The sequence below is a fragment of the Dreissena polymorpha genome, chromosome 5 (genome assembly GCF_020536995.1).
Source record: "Dreissena polymorpha isolate Duluth1 chromosome 5, UMN_Dpol_1.0, whole genome shotgun sequence".
Classification (NCBI taxonomy): domain Eukaryota; kingdom Metazoa; phylum Mollusca; class Bivalvia; order Myida; family Dreissenidae; genus Dreissena; species Dreissena polymorpha.
In genome coordinates, this window is record NC_068359.1 from 51,375,270 (window position 1) to 51,395,862 (window position 20,593).

At 34.1% G+C, this 20,593-nt stretch overlaps 1 protein-coding gene across 2 annotated transcripts in view; it reads left to right on the top strand.

Moving 5' to 3' along the window:
- The window catches only part of LOC127832410 (uncharacterized), a 37,618-nt gene that overhangs the window by 10,434 nt on the left and 6,591 nt on the right, over positions 1–20,593 (top strand). The window contains exons 6-12 of one of the 2 annotated variants that reach the window (XM_052357872.1): positions 98–156; positions 256–314; positions 6,198–6,274; positions 9,599–9,679; positions 15,596–15,670; positions 19,582–19,702; positions 20,007–20,138. In XM_052357872.1, coding sequence (XP_052213832.1) covers positions 98–156; positions 256–314; positions 6,198–6,274; positions 9,599–9,679; positions 15,596–15,670; positions 19,582–19,702; positions 20,007–20,138 — 604 coding nt within the window. Of the gene's footprint in view, positions 1–97; positions 315–6,197; positions 6,275–9,598; positions 9,680–15,595; positions 15,671–19,581; positions 19,703–20,006; positions 20,139–20,593 lie in introns of both variants that reach the window. The other variant, XM_052357871.1, reaches the window with a different exon arrangement.

Here is a 20,593-nt window from a genome sequence, read left to right on the forward strand (position 1 = left end):
TGTCAAAACGTGAGTTATTGTTTTCACAATACCCAGTAGCATTTATAAAACTGGATTTTTGTGATTGTTATTATGCTACTCTGTACCAATCTTGTAGTTAAACGATGAAGAAGATGATTTTGGGGACTTAGACCACCTGTCAGTTTCACAATCAAGGTTTTATCAAAGGTCCAGCTCAAATGGCTCATCAAGTTCAGAAGACGATGAAGAAGATGATTTTGGGGACTTAGACCACCTGTCAATTTCACAATCAAGGTTTTATCAAAGGTCCAGCTCAAATGGCTCATCAAGTTCAGAAGACGATTCAAAGAAAGGTTTTCATATATTTTTATCAAATTAAAATCGTCTTTTAAGGGGAAAGTTAAATGATTGGATTGGCAATCCATCCCATTGCTTATTTTTTTTCTTCATATTGTTGTGTAACTTTTAAAGTATTTTAGGTTAATGATAAAACTTAATCAACATTTTAATAGGCATTTGAACTAGGGAGTTTCGTTTATACATCATCAGAAACGCCGTTTTTAGCCAAACAGTAAATACGGGACCTTAACTCCAAAATTATTTTTGCGAGAGTAATGTTACTTTATATTACAGTTATATTACGGTCCATTTCCTGACTGTGTTCAGAAATGTGACCAATTAAGGAAATGAATACCAGTAATTTAATGACAGTACATATGATATTATTTTTTGATTGAACAATATATTTATTCCTTCAACATTCAGAACATTTTATTAAACCAGATATTTTTGTTGAAAGAGTGTTTTCTTGCTATGTTTATTAGAATGTAGTAAATTTTGTGTTTGGAAAGGTTGGGATATAATGAACCTTAGGCACGATAATTTTTTTTATTATTTTTTGATACGGTAAACTTTATTTCACCTCAATTCATTACAATAGAAGCTGTTAATTTACATGTCAATTTGTTAGTATACAATAGAGTTCCTTTAACAATTATTCTTGCTTGATATAAAAAACAACAGGTATAGCTATAATATAGGTAAATAAAATCTATGCATAACATTATATAGATACTAACATGCACACACAAGCACACACAGAAACATACAAAAATGCCATGATATGACAGTTTGGAGTTTGGACAGAAAAATATATAATTTAAAAAAACAGTGATGGTATTAAACATTTAAAGCAAAACAATACAAATTACACCTAGATTATTATTGATCTACAAATAGCTTTACAACTGCCGAGTTTAGTAGTTCCGTTTCTTGATATTTTGTTTTAGCTTGAGTTTCCCATGCTAAGCAAAGGTTATTGTTCAGCCCTCTTATTGAAGGAAGTAAATTCTTTCTCTTGCATTCAAATATATACTTTTTAATTTCTAGGATAGGGATATTAATATCAGTCATGTTATTGCTTGTACTCCCAAATAGCATTTTTTGACAGGAAATCTCTGTATATTTTTGCACATTATGTAATCCTAAAAATTCTAAAACATAATTTACAATTCTCTTGGTAAAAATACAGTTCCAGAATATGTGTAATATGGTTTCTGCATTTTCTTTACAAAAGCCAAAAGCAATATAAATTGTCATTAACAATATTCGTTTTATATAGCAAAGATTTGGTGCGTTAAATTCTGTGCATAATTTTTGTCTGGAACCACTGAGTGTATGTGTCTCTAGATATAGTAAAAGTAAGTGTATGCACTTTTGACCATTCAATGTTATTAAAAAGCGTATTCCACTTTGAATGGCAAGTAGGTACATCTGTATTATAGCTAAAGCATTTATAAGTGGGTACATCTGTATGATAGCTAAAGCATTTATAAGTGGGTACATCTGTTTTATAGCTAAAGCATTTATAAGTGGGTACATCTGTATTATAGCTAAATCATTTATAAGTGGGTACATCTGTATTATAGCTAAAGCATTTATAAACAAGTTTATTTTGATTATGACCCAATACTATGTTATTTAAGTAAAACGATATATGCACATTGTATACTGGGCTTTTTTATAACTGAAAATCCTGATAATTAGAAAAATGCCTTCACAGTTCTGATTGCGCCTTCATAAAATAAGAAGTCCATTTTAGCACCAATCAGATTTTCTTATACGGATTGTTTTAAAAATTCTCCAAAAGTGTATACTGGGTCCTTTACATATCTTATTTCCCTGTCATACATATTTTATTATATATAAAATGCATACAGGGCTTCCGCTGTCGTTCGCCAAATTCGCCGTTGGCGAAAATTTCGCAAATTCGGCGAATAAAATTCTCGGTTGGCGAAAATGCTCGGCGAAACGTTTTTAAAATTCGGCGAATAAAATTTTCGGTTGGCGAAAATGCTCGGCGAAACGTTTTTTGCCTGTCAAGTACCATCCCAGATAGTAAACTCTTTAAACCGTTGACTGTGCGTCAATACATCATCGTGTTATTAACCAGAAAATTTGATACGCAGTCTGCAGCAACACCGGTCAGAACCGGTCATCGAAACAAAGGAAACTTGCTGGTGCATTGTGTACTGGCAGTGACGTCACCATCTATGTATAGAACGCTTGCTGGTGTGAAAACAAAAGGTGTTATCGAACATTATGTCAATACCACGGGCCTGGCAAAAGCATTTAACAAAAAACAATTTCTTCACAAAAACACATGAAATCTTGTTTCAACAGGTATTTGAGAGCATTTCTGTTTAATTGTTTCATTATTTTAATATTTTGGGAAAGGTAAAGTTTGATAAAGAAACCAACAATTTCGGAAATAAAAAGGATACCATTCACTCGTTGTAATATATTTCGGATATGTTAAAAATTCGGACATTTTAAGATGCGGACATTTATGTGTTGGTTTCTTGTTGATAGTTTGTAAAACTATATTTTATCATATTTCAGCATCTAGAATGGATGGTGGCAATTATCTGGGCCTTTCTGTCAAGAAATATGCGTGAAAAACATTCATTTATTTGAGCCTAGAAATCATCCACCATTTACAGAAAATGTTTTAACAACAGCAGCTGTCAAAGCTGATGTATATCATATCCAAATGACCAAATATAACTGTTTAACAATATGAAGTGAGAGGCTTTGAAAATAAAGCATCTTTAGTCTTGATCAACTGTTATGTTTTGCAAAGATTGAAATATGTGCTCATGAATGAATATCTTTAATGTAATGAAAATGTGCTTATTTTGTAAACAATGTGAACTGAACATGTGCTTATGATGTACATGTATGTATAAACTGATATTCTGTTATGTAGAATAAAAGTATGATTATTACATTGATGTATGTATATCTAGATGTATGTATATCTATAAATGTTTTTTGTTATAAACTTATATTCTGTTATGTACAATATTTTAAAAGGATGATTATAGTAATAAATATATTTAAGCTTCATATTGTACTTATTTGTGTTCTTATACCCATAGACTTTCACGAGGCGGTCCCAAATGCTTGGCTAAAACTTTGGCTACAGTTTTCTATGCCATACCTGTCTTGAAATTGTGGTTGTAAAATAAGGGCATCGAATGCCTTTTCAAAGTCAATGGTCATCAAGAGTCCAGGGATATTATTATCTTCTGTATATTTCATGATGTCATATAATAGTCTGGTATTCTCACCAATATATCTACCTTTAATAAATCCTGTCTGATCTTTAGAAATAAGAGTGTCAAGGACAGTTTTTAGTCTATTTGCAATAGTCCCAGATGCGAGCTTGTAAATGACATTTAAAAGCGTTAGTGGCCTTAGGTTTTTCAGAAAATGTCTGGGTTTATTATCTTTAGGTATATGTGTGATTATACTTTGTTTTTGAGTAACTGACATGGTTTCAGAGGTAAAACCATAATTAAGGCTTCTAACAATAAAATGACCTAGATCTTTCCAAAAGATTTATAAATATTATGCGGTTAAACCATCTGATCCAGGGCTTTTTTCATGTTTCATTTTTTTTTAAGTGACTGATATTTCCTTAAGTGTTAGTGATCCTTCCAATGATTGAGATTGTGCAGTGCTTAATTTAGAAGTGTTTATGCCTTTAAGGTCATCATGTACATTGTACGAGTCATTGAAAATGGACTTTGTATACAGTTTTTTTGTAGAATTGGGCTGCTTCTTTTAAAATACTTTGATTGTCAAGTACCTAGTAGCTGTTGACTTTTGATCGTTTTCAATAAAAGGGATGTTTTTACTAGTAGCATATTGAGATTCTAAGTTACAAAAGTAATTCGAGGGTTTTTCACCTTCATCAATCCATTTTGCCTTTGCTCTAATAAAAGCCCTTTTCAATTTCATGTTCCGAATTTAAAAAAGTTTTTGATGCAAAGTATTAAGTTCTTCAATGTAATCATTCGTTAATTTTTAGCTCATCTATTTTTTGAAAAAAATTATGAGCTATTGTCATCACCTTGGCGTCGACGTCGGCGTTGGCGTCCGGTTAAGTTTTGCGTTTAGGTCCATTTTTCTCAGAAAGTATCAATGCTATTGCATTCAAACTTGGTACACTTACTTACTATCATGAGGGGACTGGGCAGGCAAAGTTAGATAACTCTGGCATGCATTTTGACTGAATTATGTGCCCTTTTTATACTTAGAAAATTGAAAATTTTGGTTAAGTTTTGCGTTTAGGTCCACTTTTTTCAGAAAGTATCAATGCTATTGCATTCAAACTTGGTACACTTACTTACTATCATGAGGGGATTGGGCAGGCAAAGTTAGATAACTCTGGCGTGCATTTTGACAGAATTATGTGCCCTTTTTATACTTAGAAAATTGAAAATTTTGGTTAAGTTTTGTGTTTAGGTCCATTTTATTCCTTAAGTATCAAAGCTATTGCTTTCATACTTGCAACACTTACTAACTATCATAAGGGGACTGTGCAGGCAAAGTAATGTAACTCTGACTGGCATTTTGACAGAATTATGTGCCCTTTTTATACTTAGAAAATTGAAAATTTGGTTATGTTTTGTGTTTAGGTCCACTTTATTCCTACAGTATCAAGGCTATTGCTTTCATACTTGCAACACTTATTAACTATCGTAAGGGGACTGTGCAGGCAAAGTTATGTAACTCTGGCTGGCATTTGGACGGAATTATGGGCCCTTTATACTTAGAAAATTGAAAGTTTGCTTAAGTTTTGTGTTTTGGTCCACTTTACCCCTAAAGTATCATAGATATTGCTTTCATACTTGGAACACTCGCAAACTATCATAACGGTACAGTAAAAGGACAAGTTGCATAACTCTGGATGTCATTTTTACGGAATTATGGCTCTTTTTTGACTTAGTAACTTAGAATATATGGTTGAATTTTGTGTTTCGATCCACTTTACTTCTTAAGTATCAAGGCTATTGCTTTCAAACTTCAAATACTTTCATGCTATGACATGAGGTTACTGTACCTGGCAAGTAGAATTTTACCTTGACCTTTGAATGACCTTGACTCTCAAGGTCAAATTATTAAATTTTCCTAAAATTGCCATAACTTCTTTATTTATGATTAGATTTGATTGATACTTTGACAAAACTACTCTTACCTGACATACCACAATAGACTCCACCCAAACCATCTCCCGTTCCCCCCCCCCCTATTTTTTTTTTTTTTTTTAAGATCATCTCACAAATGACCACCACACCCTCACACTATACCCACCCCACCCCCCCCCCCCCAATTTTTTTTAAACGGTTAAAAAACAAATGTTTGAAATACCGTCCAACCATCGCACCCAAGAATCCCCCCACCCCCCCTCTCCCCATCCGAATCCCCCCCCCTAAATTTTTGCTCCTAACTAGAGGGTAAACATTTAATGTAAGAGTGAATATACATGATGTACATTCTATAGAAATTGTGTTCGCAGTGTTTTGTAAGGTTCATTATAGTTCCCAAACTCAAAAAGTTTATCTTTTTCCCAAATGACTGCAAAAATCCTCAATTATATGTTTCCAAAGAAAGCTCTTTTTTTATTTAATCATTTTGTTCATTTCGCCATCTAGCTCTATAAATTTGACGTAAATAAATATTATATTTAAAAGACTTTTATTCTCAATTCTAAGTGTTTGTTAGGAAAGGAAACACAAGGACACTTATTTCCCATTTTTAGTCAAAATAACACTTTTTTCCAATCCATAGGACCTGATTATGTATTATGAAATATAACACTGGTTCAACATAATGCTTAAATCATTATGCATAGTGTATAACTTTTCTTTTAATTCTTTGTTTTCTAGATAAACCAAACCTCCTGTCCCCACAATTAACAGAGGATCCGAAACAAATCACATATGCTTGTGACTTGTGCACTCAGGTTTGTATTATTATAGGCAGGTTAAAGTCATTAAATTCATTAAACTTCAATTACCAAGTAATGGGGGTATTCTGGAATCACCATTTACGTGAAATGCTTTGAACAAGTGAAAAAAATTGTAATGACATGTCTATGACCAGTCAACCTGCTTTATAGGACAAAGTCAATCATATGGGTTAAAGGTCAATTTTGGCCATAAAACTTTGAAAATTCCACAAGTATTTCTCTTTTTTTTCTCATTTATTAATGCACTCTTATGAATTCATCAATTACACAAAGTGGAAATGTACACAAATGAGTGGTTTAACATTTTCATAAAGTACCTAACAACACGCATGCACATATACGCAAAAACATACATAAACATGCACACATACATAGACAAGAAAAAAAAACGAAAGTAAATGAACATAATATATAAAAAAACATATTAGAATTATGCATTTCTCTTATAATAAGTATACTTCTTTTCTCACCTATGTAACACAAAACAATCCCGCACACACTCACATCACGCACACTCTTTCACACGCATCATATATTCTATTACATGTTTATCGGTATGTATTATAGATAAATATAATATACATATGTTCATAAACACACACAATTTCACGTACACTCACATCACGCACACTTTCTCATACACACATCAAATATGTTTAACAGTATGTATTATGGATAAATATAGAAACAATAGTAATTCTTCCATCCTGTGTTTCTGTACTTTATAATTATAAATAAAGTTGATAAAGAACAAAACGAAAAGGAGAACAAATACGACAATCATAGTTTAGTAAATGTATGGGCATTGTTATTTGAAAAAAAACTGTATATGAATATTAATTCTTACTTGAAAAATATTGGTTGATGTGGATCCATTTTTGTTTGTGTGTTTCAATTTTGTTTTTAATAAGGGCAATTTCTTCTTCTGTTTGTATCTTTAATTTCAAATAGTTTAAGAATATGTTAAATTTTGGAATGCATTTCTTTATTTTCAATCAAAACTTTCCCATATATATTTATGGATTTTGAATAACTTGGCCTAGATGCAATCAATTTCAAGGTTTCAGAGGTCATGTTTGTCAATAAAGGAGCTTGTCAAAACCAACCAATTTTAAGTGGGTCTGATATTGTTATGCCCCCGGTAGGGGGACATATATATAGTTGGGGACATATTGTTTTTGCCCTGTCTATTGGTTTGTTTGTTGGTTTGTTGGTTTGCGTCAAACTTAAACATTTGCTTTAACTTTTGCAATATTGACGATAGCAACTTCATATTTGGCATGCATGTGTTTCTCATGGAGCTGCACATTTTGAGTGGTGAAAGGTCAAGGCCATCCTTCAAGGTCAAAGGTCAAATGTATGGGTCAAAATCGCTCATTTAATATACACTTCTGCAATATTGAAGATAGCAACTTGATAATTTGCATGCATGTGTATCTCATGGAGCTGCACATTTTGAGTAGTGAAAGGTCAAGGTCATCCTTCAAGGTTAAAGGTCAAATATATTGGGGGACATAGTGTTTCACAAACACATCTTGTTTTATTTAAAAATGGCAAAATTGCCATCTGTGTGGATTAAAAGGATATTGCTTGTGTTGGTTGTATAGCAATAACTTTATTCTTCTCTTGTAGGTAGCCTACATGTACACGAATAACTAACATTGGATTACATCTGGGACCAGATGGGTCAATATCTATGTCACTGTTACTTGAAATGTAAAATATAATGTTGTTTGCTTTAAAACCTAAGTATGTATACAGGTATTGCAATCTGATTTTCTGTGTAAGAAGCTTCCATGCAAACCTAGCTTGCAATTTAAAAAAACTATTTATATGTATTTACAAATAATTTAAATTTGTGTTATCTGTTATTGTATATCAAAACTCTATGTAATCCAAATGATAAAACATAAATTGTCAATTCCCCAAGCATTGACGGTTGTCAGGAGACGTACAGTGAGAAGCTTTTCTGTTTGAGTTTAACCCTAAATCACATGTTACATATACTATCAATAATGTTTTTATACAAACTGTCTTACTATCAAAGCATCCACATCGCCGTGACCTCTGTTTGACCTTCACATTGATCTATGTTTGGTCTTTGACTTATTCAATAATGCTTCATACCAAGATTTAATACTTGCAACAAGTAAGTCCCTTACAAAGTCAAATTTATTTTACGACCTTTCTTAACAAATTCAAGTTTTAAAGGCTTCATTTCCAACCCTTAGATATTAATGAGCGGCAAACAGCTTAAAATCTGAACAGACTGCCAGTTACTCACAGGCTGTTTTTGTTTTATGCTGTTTGCATATAGCCATTTTCACTTTGCTTCTGTCAGAGTTGGGAAATGGTTAACACACCCACATCGAATGACATAATTTCAATCTTGACATTGACCTTCTTGTGGACAAATTCAGAAGGTCAACATTCTTTGCAAACTCAAATAGACATCAATGCTACATAGTAAATAGCTTGAATAAATCCATTTAACATTCAGAATATTCACATTACCATTCACATCACCAGCATCTTGTTTTTGTTGAAACTAAGTTACTATTTTAACATTACACATTAACAGTCCATGTCACTTTTAATATCTGAAAGTATATTTAATTTTTTTTAGCAATTTCAGACACATTTGAATTTTTATATCATAACGATATAATTCTGTACAATAATAATAATAGAAATATCTTATTAGTTCACTTGCGATGTCCCACAAGAGCAGATTATGTTTGCCTGCTGTTTATGTCCCCCACCACTATACATGTAGTGGGGGACATATTGTTTTTGCCCTGTCTGTTGGTTTGTTTGTGTGTTTGCGTCAAACTTTAGCATTTGCCATACATGTGTATCTCATGGAGTTGCACATTTTTTGTGGTGAAAGGTCAAGGTCATCCTTCAAGGTCAAAGATCAAATATATACCTTCAAAGCAGCGCAGTAGGGGACATAGTGTTTCTGACAAACACTGTCACATTTCTTGTTTTCCATCGTTTTTTACGTCCGTCTGTCCAAGAAAATATATCATGCCATGACTCAACAAGCACTGAATACACTGTATATTTTAAATGAAAATTTATATACATCTGATCAATATTGCAGTTGCACAAAAACTTATATCAGGTATCATAACATAAAAAAAACTTTTTTATATGCATGAGTGCAAAGTGAGGTTTTGCATAAAATATTTGCAACTGGTGAATGTTAAAAAAACAATATATACTGTTGTTTCAAATAGGTATTAAATGTGATTATGGCGAGTGAAACTCATCTAAAGGCTATATGCTTTAAACTGATAGGGTAATATCTTGCAGTGTGATTCCACAGAGATGAAAGCCTTTGAAGATGATTTTTGGCAGCCTACTCTCTCAAATGAAAGGACGCCTAAACTTACAGTAGGTAACCCTTTGAGGTGCACTGCAACTAACCATTATGAGTATAATTTATGTTCAACATATGTTATATTTTTGAGCATGTTCATATGCTACTTATAGTTTAAGAGTTAAATCCCAATTTAGCTCATTTATTTTTTTTTTGAAATAGCCATCGTCATCACCTTGGCGTCTGCGTCCGGTTAAATTTTGCGTTAAGGTCCACTTTTCTCATAAAGTATCAATGTTATTGCATTCAAACTTGGTACACTTACTTACTATCATGAGGGGACTGGGCAGGCAAAGTTAGATAATTCTGGCTTGCATTTTGACAGAATTATGTGCCCTTTTTATACTTAGAAAATAGAAAATTTTGGTTAAGTTTTGTGTTTAGGTCTATTTTATTCCTTAAGTATCAAAGCTATTGCTTTCATACTTGCAGCACTTACTAACTATCATAAGGGGACTGTGCAGGCAAAGTAATGTAACTCTGACTGGCCTTTTGACGGAATTATGGGCACTTTATACTTGAAAATTTGGTTAAGTTTTGTGTATTGGTCCACTTTACCCCTAAAGTATCATAGGTATTGCTTTCATACTTTGAACACTCGCAAACTATCATAAGGGAACAGTAAATGACAAGTTGCATAACTCTGTTTGTCATTTTTACGGAATTATGGTCCTTTTTTGACTTAGTTACTTTGAATATATGGTTACATTTTGTGTTAAGATCCATTTTACTTCTAAAGTATCAAGGCTATTGCTTTTAAATTTCAAATACTTTCATGCTATCATGAGGTTACTGTACATGGCAAGTTGAATTTTACCTTGATTTTTAGATGACCTTGACTCTCAAGGTCAAATTATTATATTTTGCTAAAATTGCCATAACTTCTTTATTTATGATTAGATTCGATTGATACTTTGACAAAACAACTCTTACCTGACATACCACAATAGACTCCACCCAAACCATCCCCCATGCCCCCCTCTGAATCCCCCCCGAATCCCCCAAATTATTTATTCATCTTTTAATTAAAGAATATCTAATAAATGACCACCACACCCTCATACTTTACCCCCCCCCCCCCGCACCCCACCCACAAAAAATAATGTTTATGCCCCCGGTAGGGTGGCATATAGCAGTTGAACTGTCCGTTAGTATGTCAGTCAGTCTGTCTGTCCGGAAAAAAATTGACATTGGCCATAACTTTTTCTTTTTTAAAAATAGCAACTTGATATTGAGCACGCATGTGTATCTCATGGAGCTGCACATTTTGAGTGGTAAAAGGTAAAGGTCAAGGTCATCCTTCAAGGTCAAATGTCAAATTTATGGTGTCTGTCCATCGGAAAACTTTAACAGTGGCCATAACTTTTTCAATATTGAAGATAGCAACTTAATATTTGGCTTGCATGTGTATCTCATGGAGCTGAACATTTTGAGTGGTGAAAGGTGAAGGTCAACGTCATCCTTCAAGGTCAAATGTCAAAAAGATGGCGTCTGTCCGTCCGAAAACTTAAACATAGGCCATTACTTTTTTAATATTGAAGATAGCAACTTGATATTTGGCATGCATGTGCATCTCATGAAGCTGCCCATTTTGAGTGGCGGAAGTTCAAGGTCAAGGTCATCCTTCAAGGTAAAAAACAATAAAAAAAATCAAAGCGGCGTTCTCATGAAGCTGCACATATTGAGTGGTGGAAGTTCAAGGTCAAGGTCATTCTTCAAGGTCAAGGTCATTCTTCAAGGTTAAAGGTAAAAAAAAATCAAAGCGGCGTTATCATAAAGCTACACATTTTGAGTGGTGGAAGTTCAAGGTCAAGGTCATCCTTAAAGGTCAAATTTATTTATTTTTAATTTCAAAGCGGCGTTCTCATGAAGCTGCACTTTTTGAGTAGTGGAAGGTCAATGTCACTCTTTAAGGTCAAGGTCATCCTTCAAGGTCAAAGGTCAAAAAAATATATTTTAATTTCAAAGCGGCGTTCTCATGAAGCTGCACATTTTGAGTGGTTGAAGTTCAAGGCCAAGGTCATTCTTTAAGGTCAAGGTCATCCAAGGTCAAAGGTAAAAAAATAATAATTTCAAAGTGGCGCTCTCATGAAGCTACAAATTTTGAGTGGTGGAAGTTCAAGGTCATCCTTCAAGGTCAAGGTCATCCTTCAAGGTCAGAGGTCCAAAAAAAATCAAAGCAGTGTAACTATGAAGCTGCACATTTTGAGTGGTGGAAGTTAAAGGTCATTGTCATCCTTCAAGGTAAAAAAAAAATTAAATTTCAAAGCGGCGTTCTCATTAAGCTGCACATTTTCAGTGGTGGAAGTTCAAGGTCAACGTCATTCTTCAAGGTCAAGGTCATCTGTCATTTTCAAAGGTCAAAAAATAATAATTTCAAAGGGGCGTTATCATGAAGCTTCACATTTTTAGTAGTGAAAGTTCAAGGTCAAGGTCATCCTTCATGGTCAAGGTCATCCTTCAAGGTCAAAGGTAAAAAAAAGAAAAGCGGCGTTAGCATGAAGCTGCACATTTTGAGTGGTGGAAGTTGAAGATCAAAGTCATCCTTCAAGGTAATTTTTATGTCCCCCACTATAGTAGTGGGGGACATATTGTTTTTGCCCTGTCTGTTGGTCTGTTGGTCTGTCTGTTGGTCTGTCTGTTTGCGCCAACTTTAACATTTTGTAATAACTTTTGCTATATTGAAGATAGCAACTTCATATTTGGCATGCATGTGTATCTCATGAAGCTGCACATTTTGAGTGGTGAAAGGTCAATGTCAAGGTCATCCTTCAAGGTCAGAGGTCAAATATATTTGGCCAAAATCGCTCATTTTAAGAATACTTTTGCAATATTGAAGATAGCAACTTGATATTTGGCATGCATGTGTATCTCATGGAGCTGCACATTTTGAGTGGTGAAAGGTCAAGGTCATCCTTCAAGGTCAGAGGTCAATTATATGTGGCCAAAATTGCTCATTTCATGAATACTTTTGCAATAATGAAGATAGCAACTTGATATTTGGCATGCATGTGCATCTCATGGAGCTGCACATTTTGAGTGGTGAAAGGTCAAGGTCATCCTTCAAGGTCAGAGGTCAAATATATGTGGCCCAAATCGCTTATTTTATGATTACTTTTGCAATATTGAAGATAGCAACTTGATATTTGGCATGCATGTGTATCTCATGGAGCTGCACATTTTGAGTGGTGAAAGGTCAAGGTCATCCTTCACAAGGTCAAGGTCATCCTACAATGTCAAACATCATATAGGGGGACATTGTGTTTCACAAACACATCTTGTTTTTTTTTTTAATTCAAAGCGGCGTTCTCATGAAGCTGCACATTTTGAGTGGTGGAAGTTCAAGGTCATCCTACAAAATCAAAGGTCAACAAAAAAATCAAAGCGGCGTTCTCATGAAGCTGCACATTTTGAGTGGTTGAAGTTCAAGGTCAAGGTCATCCTTCAAGATCAAAGGTTAAAAAAATATAATTAAAGCGGCGTTCTCATAAAGCTGCACATTTTGATTGGTTGAAGTTCAAGGTCAATGTCATCCTTCAAGGTCAAAGGTAAGAAAAAAAGAATTCAAAGCAATGCAATAGGGGGCATTGTGTTTCTGACAAATACATCTCTTGTTTTTTTCAAACATAGTTAAAAACACATATATTTATTTTTATTATTTTATTTTTGAAATACCGTCAAACCATCCCACCCTAGAATTCCCCCCCCCCCAAAAAAAAAAAATATAATTTTTTTTTGCATTTTTTTTTGCATTTTTGGAAGATAATGTAATATGTGACCACACCCCCACACAATACACCCCTCTCCACTCCACCCCTCCCTCCTTTGTGATTTAAATTGAGATAGGTCCCTACACCTTTAAAAGAAAAATAGATGAACGTTAGCACAATGTGCTCATTGTGAGCTTTTGTGATCACCTTTTGTCCGCTGTGCATTGTGCAGCGTCAACATTTGCCTTGTTAACAGTCTAAAGGCCAGATTCATTATCCCATCAGAAGATTTGTGCCAATGAAATCTTGGACAAGTCGAAATTGGTTCCGGTTAGTTGAAAACATGGCCACCAGGGGGCGGGGCATTTTTCCTTATATGGCTATAGTAAAACCTTGTTAACACTCTAGAAGCCACAATTATTGTTCGATACTCAAGAAATTGGGTCAGAAGATTTGTATAAATGATATTTCCGATGAGTTCGAATATAGTTTTGGTTGGTTTGAAAACATTGCTCTATGGGGCGGGGCATTTTTCCTTATATGGCTGTAGTAAAACCTTGTTAACACTCCAGAGGCTACATTTATTGTCCAATAATCATGAAACTTGATCAGAATATTTGATCTAATGATGTCTTGGACGAGGTCAAAAATAGTTCAGGTTGCTTGTAAAGCATGGCCGCCATGAGGCATAACATGTTTCCTTATATGGCAATAGTAAAATATTGTAAACACTCTAGAGTTCACGTTTATTGCAAGATTTTCATGAAATGTGGTCAGAAGATTTATCCCAATTGAATTATATCTTGGACGAGTACGAAAATGGTTAAGGTTGGTCGAAAAAGATTTCCTCCAGCGGGCCGGGTGTTTTTCCTGTTATGGCTATAGTAAAAACTTGTTAAGTCACATTTATGGTCCAATCTTTGCCAGAAGATTTGTTCTCATGCTATCTTAAATGGATGAGTTCGAAAATGGTTCTGGTCTGTTACAAAACATGGCCACCAGAGGGCGGGACATTTTTCCTTTTATGGTTCCAAACCCTTGTAAACAATTTAGAAGCAACATTTATGGTTCGATCTTAATGAAACTTGGTCAGAAGAGGTCACATCTATTGTCAGAGGATTTGGTGCAATTATATTTTTGACTAGTTTAATAATGGTTTCATTTGCTTGAAAAACATGGCTGCCAGGGGATGGGGCATTTTTCCTAATATGGTTATGTATGGCTATAGCGAACCCTTGTTAACACTCTAGAAGCCACATTTATTGTTCGATCTTAATGAAACTTGGTCAGAAGATTTGTCACGATGATATCTTGGATGAGTTCGCAAATTGGTTCTTGTTGGTTGAAAAACGTGGCCATCGGGGGGAGGGGGGGGGCAGAGCATTTTTCCTTATATGGCTTTGGTAAAAAATTGTAAAAACTATAATTTACATTTATTTTCGAATCTTCAAGAAACTTGGTCAGAACATTTGTTTTTATGATATCTTAGATGAAAATAAAAATGGTTTTGGAATGTTGAAAAACATCGCTGCCAGGTAGCGGGAAAATTATCCTTTTATGGCTATATTTAATCTTGTTAGCATTATATATGCTATATGCTTGTTGAGTCATGGGTAATTTTCATGCTGTTACATCAAACAATTTTGACACGATCTTCATACCCACGACTCAAAAAGATCCCACGACTCAACAAGCATCTACCATTATATGTTACATTCATAGTTCACTCTTCATGAAACTTGGTCAGAAAATGTGTTCTAATGATATTTTGGGCTGTACAGAACATCAGTTCAGTTCCTTTGTATCCTAGTTTAGTGACTTTGGATCTTCCAGGCCCTCTTGTTTCGTTTTGCTGGAATTACTAGCAATGGCAATTGGCATCATGCAATATAAATAATTGTCCTTTATCGTGACAATTTAGAAAATATCAATTTGTGTTTTTAATCTTAAAGCAAGTGATGTAAAGTTCTTAATATGTTGTCATTATCATTATTTATTAAACAGGTTCTGGAGTTGGGTTAGTTAATTTGCAAAAGGTTTGCTCACAAACAAAATTCTGGCACGTGTTTAAGATTGTATCTTAATTGCAAATATATTTTTTAAGTCATGTAAGACTCAAAATAACTAAAAACCATTTATTTGTATTATATACTTAAACACCTTAAATACAAATTATTTCATTTGACAATAAATATCTTGATTTGATTCTCTGAACTACAGAAATCCCTGATCAAAATGGGCAATAACGGCAGTGTCTACAAGGTTGTAGATGGAAAGGAAACGTATGCATTGAAAGTAAGTATTTTTTTATTCATCCTTTTTCCACTCAAAAGCAAAGTGAAAATGGCTATCAGCAAACAGCATAAAACCAGAACAGCCTGTGGGTGACTTGCAGTCTGTTCAGATTGTATGCAGTTTGCTGCTCATCAGTACCTTGGGTTTGACAGTACCTTGGGTTTGAAGATTAAGCCTTATAAACTTAAATCTGTAGCTGTATAAAACAAAGGAATATCAGAGCATATCAGTTCAGATGCGCTTTTGCGTGATCTATTTTTTTTATCTTGATGTTATAAATCAGCTCAAAGATGAAATAGTTTGAAGTCACCTGCATGTGTCATTAATAACAACAACCTGTATATGCATTTATAACATCCCATTTAAAACAGCTATGGACCATGAAAAACATGATGCACGTAACAATGTAACGGGTGTTATGTCAAGGAATTGTAACACCTACGACTACAATATGTTCATAGTTTCCAATTTTGAGAAGATTTGCGGAGTTTTTTGCAAATTGTCGCACCAAATGTTTGACCCTTTTTGGGAGCTTTTTTGAAGTCTTTTAGTGTTTTTCACAGGAGGGCAAAGGTGCATGACCCATAACATTAAAAAAGGCATTTTAACGCACATTTAAGACAAAAAAAGGGAAAAAATGTTCAGTGAATACCTGGTTTTGGGAGAAACAGGTAATCAAATGAGAGGCAGTTGTGGGAAAAATATAAGCAATTACATTTAATAGTAATATTATATTAATAAGATAAATATTGTATTAATACATTTACCTAGCAATGTCCATTTAAGTGTCATGCTGTTTCAGTAAACTGTACAGAACGAGAAAACATATTAAACCAATATATGCTTATGAATCCGATTAAACACAGATCCACTAACTTATTAATGAAACCATGTTTTTCTTATCCCATTTTCTAACGATAATCTTGTCAGATGTTTTAACTTTGCGAGTAAACTGAACATATATTGCTGTCCCTTATATGCATATTTAATGTCTGCTGACTTTCCATTCTCAAATCTTATACAGTCCTTAGTAGAGAGTAGGTATTCACTTAGGAACGTCTTGCCTGCATTGCCTTCTGGGTCCACCACAAAGAGGATCTTTCTGCGGTCCTGTTCTTCAAGTAGGGTAAGTACTTCACGTTGCCATGCACGTAGTTGTTGTTTAGAGTAGAAGTCTATGCACTGTCGCTTGTTGTCATGCTTGAGGATCATTTCCGCACATTCGTCAATCTTACGCTTGTTGACGATGAATCCGGCGCCATGCTTATCCAGCATATCCTTGGGTGATAACTCGCCGGCCACTGTATCAAGTACCGCATCAACCATATTGCATTTGACTTTGCCTTGATGAGAGATATTGCCGCGCTCAACATAATTATTGTCTTTGGTACAATAGTCTCTATTTTCTTTTGCATTTCCCTTGGCTATTATCCAATGAGTCTGTTTATTAATCTTCTTTAAGGCTGTGATAAAGCCCCTTTTCTTTAATTGTATATACCCTTGTAGATGTGGGGTTCCTTTTTTACCAACTTATTTTCCGATGATGAGATATTCATACTTGTCGCTTTCTAATATTTGGTTATAGTCTTCTTCAGTATAATTGTTTACAGTGAAACACCAATTCTTAGCTGACATGTTGACTACGCGGCTGCTTACAGGTTACTATTTGCAAACACTCGTTTCTGTGACATACATCCACTTAGTAGATTACCAATAAATATGTTGTTGGTATCTAAAACATTTTATGTATCGTTGCTTATCACAGGCATTTCATTAATCCTTTCTAAATGTATGATCTCCATCATTAATTCGATCATTATTCGCCATTTTTGGCGAGAGTCTTAATTAAATGTCTGTATAGTCCGCCATCTTGAATGATGTAAGCGACAGGTGCGCATAGCTTAGTAACATCGTAAATGTCCCCCTTATACGTGATTCGCATTTTGTTTAATTAGTATACGTTACAGTTATTGTTTCAAGAATTAATTAAAGACGATAAAAGATAAAACTTGTTTGTGTTGTTTTTAAATTTATTTACGCAAGGTGATATTATTGAATTATGGATGAAATGCACTTTTTCCACGGGGATAACATCAAGGTTTTCATCAAGTCTCCAAAGTAACTGTCCACAATATATCGTAGAGGAGTACACATTACGAACCGATTAGGGTGCTTGGTATTACAAAGCCGATGAAATTATCGATTTATATTGACACGAGGGGACTTGTTATGCATATGGGTTGGTAGCTAGGTGTCCATTTTTGTGTCTTTTTTTTATCTCATTCTTTGTTAGAATGTGCATCTGTGTGATCATCATTGGTCCTACAAGCTTGCAAATATTGGTGTAAGTGATGGCAGTATTATGTTTTGCTCTCAATTTCTTCAAAAGTGGAATGTCTAGTGAGTGTTTCTATAAATAGAATAACATATTTATGAATGATAAAAACAAATGCAAATGTGAATACTGCTATTACAAATGGATTTTCTTAGGAAGCATTATGTGCGTTCAGATGGAGGGTAATACAGATGCAATGCTTCATCTTTTATAAATTATTGTTGTAACTGGTAACAACTAAAAGAAGATGAATATTAGCAGTTTTAACATGTGAAACTTCATTGGCTTTTTGTTTTATTTACATGTGTTGATATTTTTAAAAGATTGACCCCTGTTGAAAAAAATAAAATAAAAGACTATGTAAAATGTATTGTTGATCCATACACTCTACAATACCACCCTTACGTAATGTAGTAGAAACTTATTATCAGTTTAAAAGACTGTGGTTGTTTACAATTTTTGAAGTTGCTTACTGGTAATGCTCTCGTATTATATGATTAAAGTATGTCAGGCGAGCAGTGTTAAACAGGTGTCCTCCAGTAAATATCTTAAGTTGGCATTGATAAATCGTGATGTTACTTCAGATATAACAAGATTGCATGGAGACCTAGTCTTGGATTGTATTAGGAGTATATTGGGCCAAGGTCACTGCTATTGAAAAATAGGCAAATAGTTGTTGCTCAATAACCTAAGTATAGACATAATTATTAAACTCACATTTTGTGTGCAGGAAACTTAAATGATCATCTTGCTTCTGGGGCTTATCAGGTCATGGTCACTTTTATTTTAAAAAATTTCAAAACAGCAAGCAGTTGGTTTCTAGTTTATAACATAGGTTTATATTGACCAATCTTTATGAACTTAACATATAGCAATCTTCTTTTGACGACATAGCTTGGGATTGTATATTGGGCGTTTCTGATGATGGTCAAGGTACTGTTACTGAAATATACAAAAATACATACGCTTGATTACTTTAAATCGGATGAAGGTATTGCACTTAAATTTTGGGTGTTGTTAGCTTGCATGTATACCTAGGTTGGGATTTCCTGTGGCTACCCTTAGGTCAAGTTCACGTTTTCTTAAAACAGATAAATTGTTTCCGTGAATGATTTGAGTTTGGAAGAAAGTAATGCATTGAAATTTTGTGCTATTGAATTTGAAAGGAGGTAATGCATTGCCATTTTGTAGCGAAGTTTCTGATTTCTATATTTGGGACCATTCGAGTAATGGTCAAGGTCACATTTACTAATATTATAAGGAAATGGTCTCTGCTCAAGAACATGAGTTTGGATGTAGGTAATGTTCTGAAATGGTGTGTTAATATAGCTTACAAGGATAAGTTAGATTACGATCAAGGTCACTGTGTCTATAAATCGAGAAAATGTTCAATAGCTTGAATTGTTATGCAGGTATTGTATATAAATTGTGTACATTAGTAGCTTACAATCATACCAAGCCTGGAATTGCATTTGGGACTAGTTAAATCAAGTCCAATGTCATTGTTAAGAGGAAGACTGTTCTGCTCAATAATATATGTTTGCATTGAGGTAATGCACAAACATTTTGTGTCTAGGAAGCTCTCGAGCAGAATTCAACTGAAGTCAACATCATGCGGGAGCTTAACCACACCAATGTGGTCAAAATCATGGGACATTGTCGCGAGTTTCACGAGTTCAAAATGGAGTTCGCTCCAGGTAATATGGTAAAAAGTGTACTCTATAGCAACGATATATGACATATAATTCTGTAACAGTTAAAATTATTTGAAGTAAAAATGCAGTAGAAGATGGTTCAGTATAACAAATGTGTGGTTCACTACTCATTAATTAAGTCAGTAATATTTCTCAATTCATTTATAAACCTGTAGAGATACTATGTTTGTTCTGTAAAAAGTTAGATGTTCTGCCTGCTTTTTTGTGTGTCTCGATAACATTCCAATCCCCAAACCAGTGTCCTATACCATGAGACCATTGTTCCAAAATGCCGATTTTTTTCCAGATGGTGATCTGGCAACTTTGGCTTCCAAAAATGGAGGATTGTTTGAGGACGAGGTCTTATTCTACTTTGTTCAGGTTTCCAACGGCCTTGTGTACCTCCATAGCAAAAGAATTATTCACTGCGACCTTAAGGGTTTGTAGAGATACATATTTCCAGAAAATTTCAGATTTCTAAAAAATCACCAGGCTGTAGGCATTTGACTTTATCAATCAACAAACAAACAAATAAAAACTTAAGAAACAGCTGAGAGAATTATATATTTTGTAGTTAACCTCCCATATTAGGAATTTCAGGAAATTAATTTATTATTCCGGATTTTTGTAAATGACTGATTCACTTAGGAATACGAAAGGACTTTTTTTCTTCAGGAATTTCACGAAATTACTGAACAATGCCTTCACTAATGTTGTGATAATCCTATCGACATCGGCTTGATTAAGATATTTCACACTGTTTTCATACTTCACTGATCACTACACAATAACTTTCTCATTAAGATCAATCTTACATCTCTTCTAAATATAATTCACAATAGTATTTAAACTACATCAATGAAAAACGTGTGTGCAATAGCTTGTCTAAAGTCT